The sequence below is a fragment of the Heptranchias perlo genome, chromosome 22, assembly GCF_035084215.1.
Source record: "Heptranchias perlo isolate sHepPer1 chromosome 22, sHepPer1.hap1, whole genome shotgun sequence".
Lineage (NCBI taxonomy): Eukaryota > Metazoa > Chordata > Chondrichthyes > Hexanchiformes > Hexanchidae > Heptranchias > Heptranchias perlo.
In genome coordinates this window covers 47,053,979-47,066,461 of record NC_090346.1, presented here as the reverse complement: position 1 = coordinate 47,066,461, position 12,483 = coordinate 47,053,979, and the positions used below count along the sequence as shown (strand labels likewise).

Below are 12,483 nucleotides of genomic sequence, written 5' to 3'. Positions count from 1 at the left end.
AGAGTATCCTATTACAAATTCATGCATTCATTCTTTGCTGTGCCACTGTGGTAAAAGGCTTAATTCTTATAAATTATTAATCAGCATTAAAGCACGATTATACATCATTGGGGCTGAAAATGTAGTCCCGCCTGTGGCAAGTCATAAATCATTTTTAACTTTTTACAAGAAAAAGTTGCTTCGTGCTGAATATTAATAATTCAAACCTCTCCGCGAGTTAAGATGTTCCCAGCACTGATCTCGATGCACCTTGAGCACTTTAGGAGGTTTCAAGATGCACATGGCTTTTACATAATTTTCTTTGTGGGAAAGTATTTTATCTTTGTAATTGCGACTGCTGAGTGTCGTAAAGAAGAATGAGAAAATTGCTGTTGCCCCCAGAAGCATTTGTGAATCACAGTAACTATATTAATTCAGTTGGACTTCTTATCGTAGAATCGTACAGCACAGAAGGCGGCCATTCGGCCCATCGTGTCTGTGCCGGCTCTTTGAAAGAGCTATCCAAATAGTCCCACTCCACTACTCTTTCCCCATAGCCCTGAAAACGTTTCCTTTCCAAGTATCAACTATTTATCCAATTCTTTTTTGAAAGTTACTTTTGAATCTGCTTCCACCACCCTTTCAGGCAGTGCATTCCAGGTCATAACAACTCGCTGCGTTTTTTAAAAAAAAATTCTCCTCCCCTTCCCCCTGGTTCTTTTGCCAGTAACTTAAATCTGTGTTTATTCATTGTTAATTTATTTATTAATTAGTAAGCTTATTAATCTTTTTCTCAGGTACTGGACCCAGAGAAGCACGCTGAAATGTTGGACGCTTTAAGGATTTACTTGCTGCAATTTGCAACTCTTCTCGTTGAGCACGCACCTCACCACATCCACGACAACAATAAAAATCGGAACAGTAAGCTGAGGCGTTTGATGACGTTTGCCTGGCCCTGCCTGCTTTCGAAGACCTGCGTGGACCCAGCCTGCAAATACAGTGGCCACTTACTGCTGGCGCACATCATAGCCAAATTTGCAATTCATAAAAAGATCGTCTTGCAGGTAGGCCTCACATTATAAACCATGTAACTCAATGCGGCTCTTTATGGAAGATGTAAGCCTTAATGTCAGATCTTAATTGAGAAGGTGATAGCTATATCTAACTTCGGTGAATCCTATATAAATGGACATTTATTGAGAGACACAAATAACTTACAAGTAAAATTTACAAGAAGCATTCTGAAATCACGGACACTCTCAAATTACGAACTATGGAAAGCCTTCAATGCACCAAGCTCTTTTACAACTTAATACATGGAACACAGTCTGTTACAAAGCTGCTAGATCTGGTACTTTCACTGAGTTGGGATCACTGGTGCTTTCCCTTGCAGCTTTTTTTCCTTTCTGCCCCCAAATTCTGGCGAGGTCATTGTATTCCAGTCAGCGCGAGGCGGCAGCAGGTTTTGTGAAAGAAGCGGCTTTTGGGGAATGAGGAGCTCTTTACCCAGCATCCATAGCGGCAGAGAAACCGCCCTATCTCTGGGATTGAATGCTCGCTCGGCTCGATCCCGGGGATAGGACGGTGTCTCTGGGATTGAATGCTCGCTCGGCTCGATCCCGGGGATAGGACGGTGTCTCTGGGATTGAATGCTCGCTCGGCTCGATCCCGGGGATAGAGCGGTTTCTCTGGGATTGAATGCTCGCTCGGCTCGATCCCGGGGATAGGACGGTGTCTCTGGGATTGAATGCTCGCTCGGCTCGATCCCGGGGATAGGACGGTGTCTCTGGGATTGAATGCTCGCTCGGCTCGATCCCGGGGATAGAGCGGTTTCTCTGGGATTGAATGCTCGCTCGGCTCGATCCCGGGGATAGGACGGTGTCTCTGGGATTGAATGCTCGCTCGGCTCGATCCCGGGGATAGGACGGTGTCTCTGGGATTGAATGCTCGCTCGGCTCGATCCCGGGGATAGAGCGGTTTCTCTGGGATTGAATGCTCGCTCGGCTCGATCCCGGGGATAGGACGGTGTCTCTGGGATTGAATGCTCGCTCGGCTCGATCCCGGGGATAGGACAGTGTCTCTGGGATTGAATGCTCGCTCGGCTCGATCCCGGGGATAGAGCGGTTTCTCTGGGATTGAATGCTCGCTCGGCTCGATCCCGGGGATAGAGCGATGTCTCTGGGATTGAATGCTCGCTCGGCTCGATCCCGGGGATAGGACGGTGTCTCTGGGATTGAATGCTCGCTCGGCTCGATCCCGGGGATAGGACGGTGTCTCTGGGATTGAATGCTCGCTCGGCTCGATCCCGGGGATAGGACGGTGTCTCTGGGATTGAATGCTCGCTCGGCTCGATCCCGGGGATAGGACGGTGTCTCTGGGATTGAATGCTCGCTCGGCTCGATCCCGGGGATAGGACGGTGTCTCTGGGATTGAATGCTCGCTCGGCTCGATCCCGAGGATAGAGCGGTGTCTCTGGGATTGAATGCTCGCTCGGCTCGATCCCGGGGATAGAGCGGTTTCTCTGGGATTGAATGCTCGCTCGGCTCGATCCCGGGGATAGAGCGGTTTCTCTGGGATTGAATGCTCGCTCGGCTCGATCCCGGGGATAGAGCGGTGTCTCTGGGATTGAATGCTCGCTCGGCTCGATCCCGGGGATAGAGCGGTGTCTCTGGGATTGAATGCTCGCTCGGCTCGATCCCGGGGATAGGACGGTTTCTCTGGGATTGAATGCTCGCTCGGCTCGATCCCGGGGATAGGACGGTGTCTCTGGGATTGAATGCTCGCTCGGCTCGATCCCGGGGATAGGACGGTGTCTCTGGGATTGAATGCTCGCTCGGCTCGATCCTGGGGATAGAGCGGTGTCTCTGTGGCTATGGATGCTGGGTAAAGAATTCCCCATTCTACTGAGAATCTTTACTGTACATACAATGACCGTTTTGAAAATAAGGACACCCGCAAAAAAAGGATAAGCTGATGCCAGTCCCTGGGGTGTCTGAATTTACCGGTTTCACTATATCTGTATAGAGCAGCTCAAAATGTTTTTTTTTGGCTGAGTAAAATGGGATCCAACTCTTTTGTGTAACTGTTGAAAATTGTTGATATTTTCAACAGCTAACACATTTATGTTGCACTTCGAGGCAAGTACTGTAAAATCTAGTACAGAACCAGATATTTAGCACATAATTTAACACTTTAGTGACACTGACTGGAACACTAATTTAATATCTATTATATAACCTGCTTAAGTGTGGTAATGTCATAGTGCTTTGCCTGTGCAACGAATTGAATTATAAGTCTATTTTAAGGTTTGCAAATTTTTTTTTTTTTTAAATTTTGCATCAAGATGATTTTTACACGCAAGCCAGCAGTGTTAATACATTTTCTGAGTTTGTTAACTGGTATCAAGTCAGATTTTAAGTTGTGAAAATAAAAAAACTTTTGCAATTAATCTAAATGTCTGCTTTGCTCAGCGGTAGCGCACTCTCGCCTCAGAGTCAGATGATCATGGGTTCAAGTCCCCTTCCGGGGTTTGAGCACATGATCCAGGCTGATACATCAGTAGAATATTGAGGGAGTGCTGCATTGTTGGAGGCACTGTTTTTTTTGGATGAGACATTAGACCGAGGTCCTGTGTGCCTGTTCAGGTGGATGTATAAGATCCCATGGCACTATTCCGAGAAGAGCAGGGGAGTTCTCCCGCTGTCCTGACCAACATTTATCCTCAATCAACGCCTCCAAGAACAGATCATCTTGTCTTTTATCTCATTACTGTTTGTGGGAAAACTGTGTGCAAAATTGGCTTTCACATTTACCTACAAAACAGCAGTGACGAAAAGTCAAAAATAGTTCATTGGCTGTGAAGTGCCTTGGGATGTCCTGAGGTCTTGAAAGATGCTTGTTTTTAAAGTACTTAATACATCAGAGATGCTTTGTAAGGTAGAACTTTGTCTTGAGTACTAATGAAAATGCAGAAAAACAAACTGGCGACTGCTCCTTGATACACAGACAAAGGAAAAGCTTTTACACTGGTGAGACTAGGATTATGATTTTTTTTTTATATATAATATATGTAAACTTCCAGCTGTGTGTTTTGATTAGTTGAAAGGAGTTCTCTTATAGTTTTGTTTTAAATACCACAACTTTGGTGGTGCCTCCTTGGCCTCACTTCACAATTTGGATATAATGTGGAAGCGCGAGCAATATATATATATATATATATATAGTTCTTTAAAGAATTTAAGATGCCACCGTTGTGTAGCGGTCAAGCATGTCCAAACTAAGATTTGAACATTAACCCAATGTTGCACAGGTTTTCCTCAGTCTGCTTAAAGCCCATGCCATGGAAGCTCGATTGGTAGTCAGGCAAGCAATGGCCATTTTGACTCCCGCTGTCCCTGCTCGAATGGAGGATGGGCATCAAATGCTAACTCACTGGACAAGAAAAATCATTGTGGAAGAAGGGCACACGGTGCCTCAGTTGGTCCATATCTTGCATCTAATAGTTCAACATTTCAGGGTAAGTTCATATTTCAAAAATAAGAGAGTGAACTTTTAATTAACTAACATTCTCAAAGCAAAATGCTTTGAGTAATTTGAGGCATGACGTGGTAAGTGTAGCATGCTTGGGAGGAACAGGTGACTAGGCCTCTGGTTCCTAAAGCTCTCCACCACTGGGTTTTTGTTGCCTAATGCCTGGGTCTGTTGTAAACTAATTGATAGAGATTGATTGCCGTGATTAGTCAGCAACTCCATTATCATTGTACATTGCGACTACCAGGCTGGTAGAAGGCAAACTAGCAATTCGTCTAGCAATTCCTATGTTCCTAAGCAGTCGAGTATTCCCGTTCTTATTTATACATCAATTCTGCTGGCTGCCCTCCTGGATAGAAAGGCAAGTTGCCATGCACTGTTGTCTATTATTGCTTGAAGGAAATAGGACAGATATGCAATCAAAAGCAGACCTCAAAACCTGAATGAAAGGTCAGTGTACTGCGTAGGAGAGCGAGAGCAGTATTGCAAAAATGTTCTGCGCCACTTGAATGATGGTGGATTGCTTTGTGAGCTCGCCATCTGAAAGAGCCAGATATTCTGTGGCCTCGTGCCATTTTGTAGCGTGAATCCGATACAATGCAAAAGGTTTGTGTCCGTGACAGTGGAAGAAATGGAGCAGCCTCAGCAGAGGTTAATATAGTTTAAAAAAAAAACTCTAATAAGAGAAATACATCTAACAGGGCTCCACAAGCAGGATTTCAGTTTTGGGATTAACTTCTTGCACTTCAACCTCATTGTTTATGACATAATTTGAACCCTTCAGTTTGATTCCTGCTTCTATTCCACTCTGACCTTCCCAGTACCCTTAATAATATAAAAGATGACCTGACAAAATTATGACTTCGATTGGGAAAACAAAAAAAATCAGATGTGAATGACATTTACGAGAATTGCAAAAATTCACGTCTGTCCATCATTAAAACGTCTGCAGAAGGTGTGTCACCCAATACATCGTATTTTACAAGAGGTGCATAAAAGAATCCTTTTTTTTTGTATGATGCCAGTTACACAATGTATAGATAGTAAATAAAGGAAGTGCGTTGAGTACACCATAATAGTATTGAAATAACATTTCTCTTTAGGTATACTTCCCGGTGCGACATCACCTTGTGCAACACATGGTTAGTGCCATGCAGCGACTAGGCTTCACGCCTAGTGTCACCATTGAACAGCGGAAGTTAGCTGTAGATCTGGCTGAAGTCGTCATTAAGTGGGAACTGCAGAGAATCAAAGACCAGCAGGTAAAAAAAATATATTTAGAATATAAATGTGCCCCACCTTTTAAAAGCATGACAATCAGGCATTCATTTTTAATGTGGAATTCAAGATTTTATTTTAAATTAATTTTTAACATAACCTTGGTACAGATTAAAAGGTCCCAGACAGAGGTACAGATGTGTGTAAATTTAGCTTTGTAAAGCTAGATTCCAACAATGCCATGCTGTTTCCTTCGAAACACACATGATCATTGTTAGAGATTTGGTTATTGAGTTAATACTTTAAAGGATTCCTTGTTGAATTTGCTGTACATCTGTGAATAAGGAGGCTAACAGTTTAAGCATTGAAGAGTTGAATGTTTTGAAATTGGCTGTTGTAAATCTGAATTCTGATGTTCAGAGTTGTGTGTTTATTTATATATAAATTCACTGAATGTTATCCTTATCAGTAAAGGAGATTGCCAGCATCTATCCAGATTACAGGTGGACTTTACTAAGTGTGCATGCCCAGGTATAAATTGGGACAAAAATTGGGTCCTTTTTCACTCTTCCTAGAATTGTTTTTTTTGTAGGTGGACTCTACCCAGCACTGAAACTTCTGGATTTATTGCTGAATCTGTACCCCTGTTTCCATTTTTTGTTTAATTCTTATTTAATGGGGTTCTGCTAAATCTTAGCTTTGACTTTACAGGGTAATGTATCTTGTTTTGGCTCAGTGGTTTGAAGGGTTAATTAACAATCCTTGGTGGGGTGGGGTGGGGGGGGGCGGTGGGGTGGGTGGAGTTGATATTTACAATCTAAGACATCTCTTGGTATCGTTAAAGATGGTCCCATCCTAGTGTCTGCCTTGGCACTCTCACCTCTGAGTCAGAAGGTTGTGGGTTGAAGTCCCACTCCAGAGACCTGAGCGCACATTCTAGGCTGACACTCCCAGTGCCAGTACTGAGGGAGTGCTGCTCAGACGGAGGTGCCATCTTTCAGATGAGATTTTAAATCGAGACCCCGTTTGCCCTCTCAGGTGGATGTAAAAGATCCCATGGCACCATTTGAAGAAGAGCAGGGGAGTTCTCCCTGGTGTCCTGGCCAATATTTATCTCCCAACCTACATCACTAAAAGTCAGATAATCTGTTCATCATCACATTGCTGTTTGTGGGAGCTTGCTGTGTGCTAAATGACTGTCGCATTTCCTACATTACAACAGTGACTACAGTTCAAAAAGTACTTCATTGGCTGTAAAGTGCTTTGAGATGTCCTGATGTATATAAATGCAAGTTCTTTCTTATTGTGGCATTTGGCGTGCAGCCAGACAGTCTGTACAGAAAAGGGTGCACCCAGGTGTATAGGGGCATGAGGTGCACTTATAAAGTGATTGGTAATGCTGGATTGGAGAACATATTGAGCATATTAAAAAAAACTGTTGATGCTGTGTGCAAATAGTTTAATGTCCAGCTCAGTTTACTTCATATGAACCGAAAAAAGTTAAGGATGCAAAACTCCTTCGTTGTGGTTTACATCTGTTGTAAATCTGGTTTTTGTTACGATTTAGTCTTTTCATACATGGCTGTGAAATATGTCACCTATTGATTTTTAGTTATTAAAATTACCTGAGTATTGAATGTTTTTTCACCCTCTTTTTCCTGTATACTGTTGGAAAAAATGTAGCCAGATTCGGATCCTGAAGTGAATGGCAGTGGTGAGGGAACCAGCACGGCCAATGGTAACATGAAAAGAGGTTTGTCGGTGGATTCAGCTCAGGATGTGAAACGTTTCCGAACAAATGTCGGAACTGTGAGTACAATCCAGAGATGGAGGATATTAAAACGTTTGCATTTAATGGTTTTAGAATAATTGTGCATTTTCTTTCCTACCCTTTGATTTTGCAAGAATTTTTTATTTGCGAGCTTTTAAAGGATCAGTAACTTATCCATAGTAGGCTGTGTAATTGACATTTTGATCACCTCATTGGGGAAGTTGTATTGATGAAGTTTTTGATGTAGTTAAGTTAGTTCTGGCACAACAGCATTTGCAGTGAGATTCAAATTGCGTTAAAATCCATTTCATATCACCAGTCTAGCTGGGAAATTAAATATAGTTGAACTCTAGTGTATTTCAGGTGAATGTGGTATGACTATTCATTAATTACCATAAAAGTGCCAACTAGTCAATAGATTAAAACTTGTTAGTTATACTGGGAGATGCAAATATTTGAGTTAGTTAGTTTGGAAAGTGTATTGTGGGTTACGCAGTGCAAAAAAGCCATTAAAAGCAGCAACGGCTAAAGTTCAACGTTAGATAATTAGCTGCTTTACCTTAAGCAGGGTGTATAATTGTGAACTAGTTTTGGCAGTCGATCTGTCAAGTTTTCATACAATTGACCTTTAATAAAAGTGATGGCACAGCCTGGTTATTAATGGTCAGCATTTTGCACACTGATGAAGTTGGTACCTAGCTGAACCTGTCTCCAGTTTATGTTGATTTACATTGTTTTCAGCTAGCATTACTTCACTAGTATAACTTAATTCAGTATATCAGTGCTATTAATGTGGCTGTAGTGTTAAAGTAATTGATTGAAAATGTTGTGGTTCAATAAGAGACCATATTCTGAACTATGCTGCACCAAATGTCCATATTTAGTCTTTAATTCTAGTGTCTCTTCATTTCTGGGAAGAAGAACCACTTAGTTGCCAAAACTGGAAATAACATAAATCCAGGAATTTACCCTCGTTCAGTCACTAGCAAAAATAGTCATCCTCTATATCTTTGTGTAGCTTACTGTATTTTATCCATCCTGCCGCTGTTTCATTCTAACTTTAATTAGAAGATGCATCCATTTTTCATAAGGCATAATAGAGATTTGTAGATGGGATTTCAGAAGGTGTCAACAACATATGTGAAACTCTTAAGAATATAACAGTTCTTTTTTATTCTTGGCTGATGCGATAGTTTTTCTAGTTAATTGTTCTTGCACATTCCAGTGTTAAACAGGTACTAAAATATTTAACGTGCTCCCTATAAGAGTTAATGTATTTGCTATGTCAACTAGTATGTAGTGCTAAATTAAACATTTTGATAGCATGAGTCAGATACGTAAGCCTGTATTTTGTTGAAGTGTGTACAGTGACATAATGGCGACTGGATAAGGCTGTAGTTCTTTAATATGCGTTAAATGGCTTTTTAAAAAAAAAACCTGCGGGGGGCGGCGGGGTGGGGGATGAAATATTTATTAGAAATTGCCACGAGCCTGTTCTTCCCTTCCTTTTTACAAAGTGGAGATTAAACCTCATCTCAGCTGGCAGCTTCCAATAAAAAGCAAGTAGAAATTGAAGTGCATTCACATAACTTAGTAATTTGCCTCTTGTCATCTGGCCGATGCATTAAAGTTCTGGTCGCAGCTTCCTTGTTGCTGGTGTTCAGGAAAATCTAATGGTATAAAACGAACCTCCACGACTTGGAAAATGACCTATCCCACTCCGCCACTAATTTTGTTAATAGGGAAATCATCTCCTATTGTTTAGGGAACTGCAAATATTTTTAAATCTAAGTAAATTTGTAATCTTACAAAGCCAAATCCGTCTACTGGTGGAGATATTAAACATTAGAGTGTGCTTTATACTGGAACAGGGTGCCTCAAGCTGATGAAGGCAGTTCCCTCTCATTTCCTCCGAAGCACGTAACAGGAGAGCGTGCATTGGCCTAGTACGTGGCAAATTGGTTCAAGCCGGTTAGAATGCTTCTGAAGCAAAAGCAGCTTCGGGGACTTTTCCGGTGTGTTCCGGCTCACTCTAACCACTGCATGTACAGCGTTAAACTGGTCCATGTTACCGTTACTGTACCCAGTTCCTCAGCTTGCTATGTGCAATAAACTTACAGCTTTTGAAAGATTCCTTCTGCAAATCCACGAGTCGTGGAGGCTCGTTTTATACCATTAGATTTTCCTGAACACCAGCAACAAGGAAGCTCCGACCAGAACTTTAATGCATCGGCCATAAAACTGGTGCCTGATGGATTTGATCTCAGCGCGGTTAATTTTGTGTCTCATTGCGAAAGTAGCCCTACTTAAAATAAATGTGTTTTTTTAAACCAACAGGTATTTGGGCGTAGCCAGTCCTTAACAGGGGCTGATCATCTGCTTTCTAAACCCATTGATAAGCAGCACACTGATACCGTAGTGAATTTCCTCATCAGAATAGCTTGCCAGGTAAAGGTCACACTTCTTTGTGATGTCCAAGAATAACTGCTCCAATGAACTTTAACTAAGATTTGATTTGAACTGTCAGCACTGATACAGTATTAGAGAAATTTGTTACATTAAGGGTTTTTTTTTCTTCTGTTATTACTTTATACTAATTTTCTTTCCTTTCCCTGCAACACTTATTTAGTAATATTTTTGAACTAGTGCTTGCTTGGCTCAGTGGGTAACACTCTTCCCTCTGAGTCAGAAGCTTGTGGTTCAAATCCCAGTCCAGTACTGAGGGAGTGCTGCACAGTCGGAGGTGTCGTCTTTCAGATGAGACGTTAAACCGAGGCCCTTCTGCCCTCTCAGGTGGATGGCACTATTTCGAAGAAGAGCAGGGGAGTTCTTCCCAGTGTCCTGGCTAATATTCATCCCTGACCAACATCACTAAAACTGGTCATTATCACATTGCTGTTTGTGGGACCTTGCTGTGTTCAAATTGTCTGCTGTGTTTCCTACATTGCAACAGTGACTACTCTTCAAAAGTACTTAATTGGTTGTAAAGCGCTTTGGGACGTACTGAGGTCGTGAAAGGCACTATATGAATGCAAGTCTTTCGTTCAGAGTTAATCTGGTGCAAAAATTGTATAATTGAATCGATTTGGGTGCCTTATCTGCACCAGGACCTATGTGGGGTGCTGGTTGATTGGTGGAGTAGTTCAAATTCAGGATGGAAGTAGACCTGACGCAGCACTTCAAGATACAACGCTGTGTCAGCACAATTTCCATCCTCCACATGGAAAATTTGTTCTTGAGGTTTCATGGGAACCTTGGAACATAGGAATAGGAGTAGGCCATTCAGCCCCTCGTGCCTGCTCCGCCATTTGATAAGATCATGGCTGATCTGTGATCTAACTCCATATACCTGCCTTTGGCCCATATCCTTTAATAACTTTGGTTGCCAAAAAGCTATCTATCTCAGATTTAAATTTAACAATTGAGCTAGTATCAATTGCTGTTTGCGGAAGAGAGTTCCAAACTTCTACCACCCTTTGTGTGTAGAAATGTTTTCTAATCTCGCTCCTGAAAGGTCTGGCTCTAATTTTTAGACTGTGCCCCCTACTCCGAGAATCCCCAACTAGCGGAAATAGTTTCTCTCTATCCACCCTATCTGTTCCCCTTAATATCTTATAAACTTTGATCAGATCACCCCTTAACCTTCGAAACTTGAGTACTCGGTGTCTTGCAGTGACATTACCCTGACCAGCAGGAGTGTAATGGTTTGTTGAGTGCACTTCACTCTGTCTGGCCTGGTAATATAACAAGGGCATTACTTGCCACCTGAATAACTCCAAGATGTTTTAGGTTTTCACCAGCTCTGTTTGAGGACTCTCATTAATCAGATTGTTGGTTCTTTTAGACGTTAGGCAAACTAGAAACACTAATTTAGATATATTAGACGTCGTTAGACTTAAATCAAGCATGCATCCTGTTTATAGTAGCAAATGGAAGTTAGAATTGTCCTAGCATTCTCAATTCTGGACTGGTACCAGCATAAACTGCACCTAGCTCAGGCATGCTTCTGCTGTTGATTTGGCTGAAGCAAATTTGTGACCCAAGTTATTTTTCTATTTCTGATTATTGATTTCTCCTGTGCCACCTCTGTTGGCAATTTAAAAAAAAAAATCTATACGCATACCCTACATAAAACTTGCTAAGAAAGAAACCAAACATATACTGATATGGAGCATTATAAACCGTGCAGCTCCAGTGGTCAGTTCCAATTCAGTATAATAATCTTCCCTTTAAATTTAACCCAGAAACATTTGGTTAAACTTGTCTCATTCTAAGAATATCCAAGCAACAACAACAACTTGCATTTATATAGTAGTAAAACATCCCAAAGCTTAAAAGCTAGTGCAGGACACCAATTTAAAAATAGCACATAGACACTAAAATAGCATGTTTGTCTTACAAACTCCCCTGCGCCCCCCCCCCCCCTTCCCCCCCCCCCCCACTGCTAATCCCATTCATTGACACATTCAAAATTAGATCTTTTTACAATGATCTTGACATTCCAATGGAATTTGTTATTACAAATTAAAAATAGACAATACTGGAAATACATAGCAGGTTCATTGGTACCTGAAGAGAGAATAGGTGGGTTAATGTTTCTGGGAAGAGACCTTTCATGAGAACTGAAGTCGAAAGGTAGGTGAGCCCCTTTATAGGAAAAGGAACAAAAGCTTGCATTTATAGAGCACCTTCATGTATTTCAGAAGTGTCTTAAAGTGCATGACTTGGATGAATTACATTATGCAGTTACTTTTCTGTGGGCAAACACGGCAGCCATTTTGCGCACAGCATTATGACAAGAAAATCTGTTTTTGCTGGTGTTAGTTGAGGGAGGAAAGTTGACCATCACATCGGGAGAACTCCCCGCCCTTCTTTGAATAGCGTCACAGGACCTTCAACATCCACTGGAACAGGTACGTGAGGCCCTGGTTTAACATGTCGTCGGAAAAATGGTGCTCTCCCCAATATAGCACTGAAGTATCGGT

General features: G+C 41.9%; 1 protein-coding gene across 2 annotated transcripts in view; it reads left to right on the top strand.

Annotated features, from left to right (window-relative positions):
- Positions 1-12,483, top strand: part of trrap (transformation/transcription domain-associated protein) — a 174,911-nt gene that overhangs the window by 79,920 nt on the left and 82,508 nt on the right. For both annotated transcript variants that reach the window (XM_068003488.1, XM_068003487.1), the window contains exons 38-42: positions 777-1,043; positions 4,289-4,495; positions 5,613-5,771; positions 7,411-7,536; positions 9,836-9,946. In XM_068003488.1, coding sequence (XP_067859589.1) covers positions 777-1,043; positions 4,289-4,495; positions 5,613-5,771; positions 7,411-7,536; positions 9,836-9,946 — 870 coding nt within the window. The remainder of the gene's footprint in view (positions 1-776; positions 1,044-4,288; positions 4,496-5,612; positions 5,772-7,410; positions 7,537-9,835; positions 9,947-12,483) is intronic.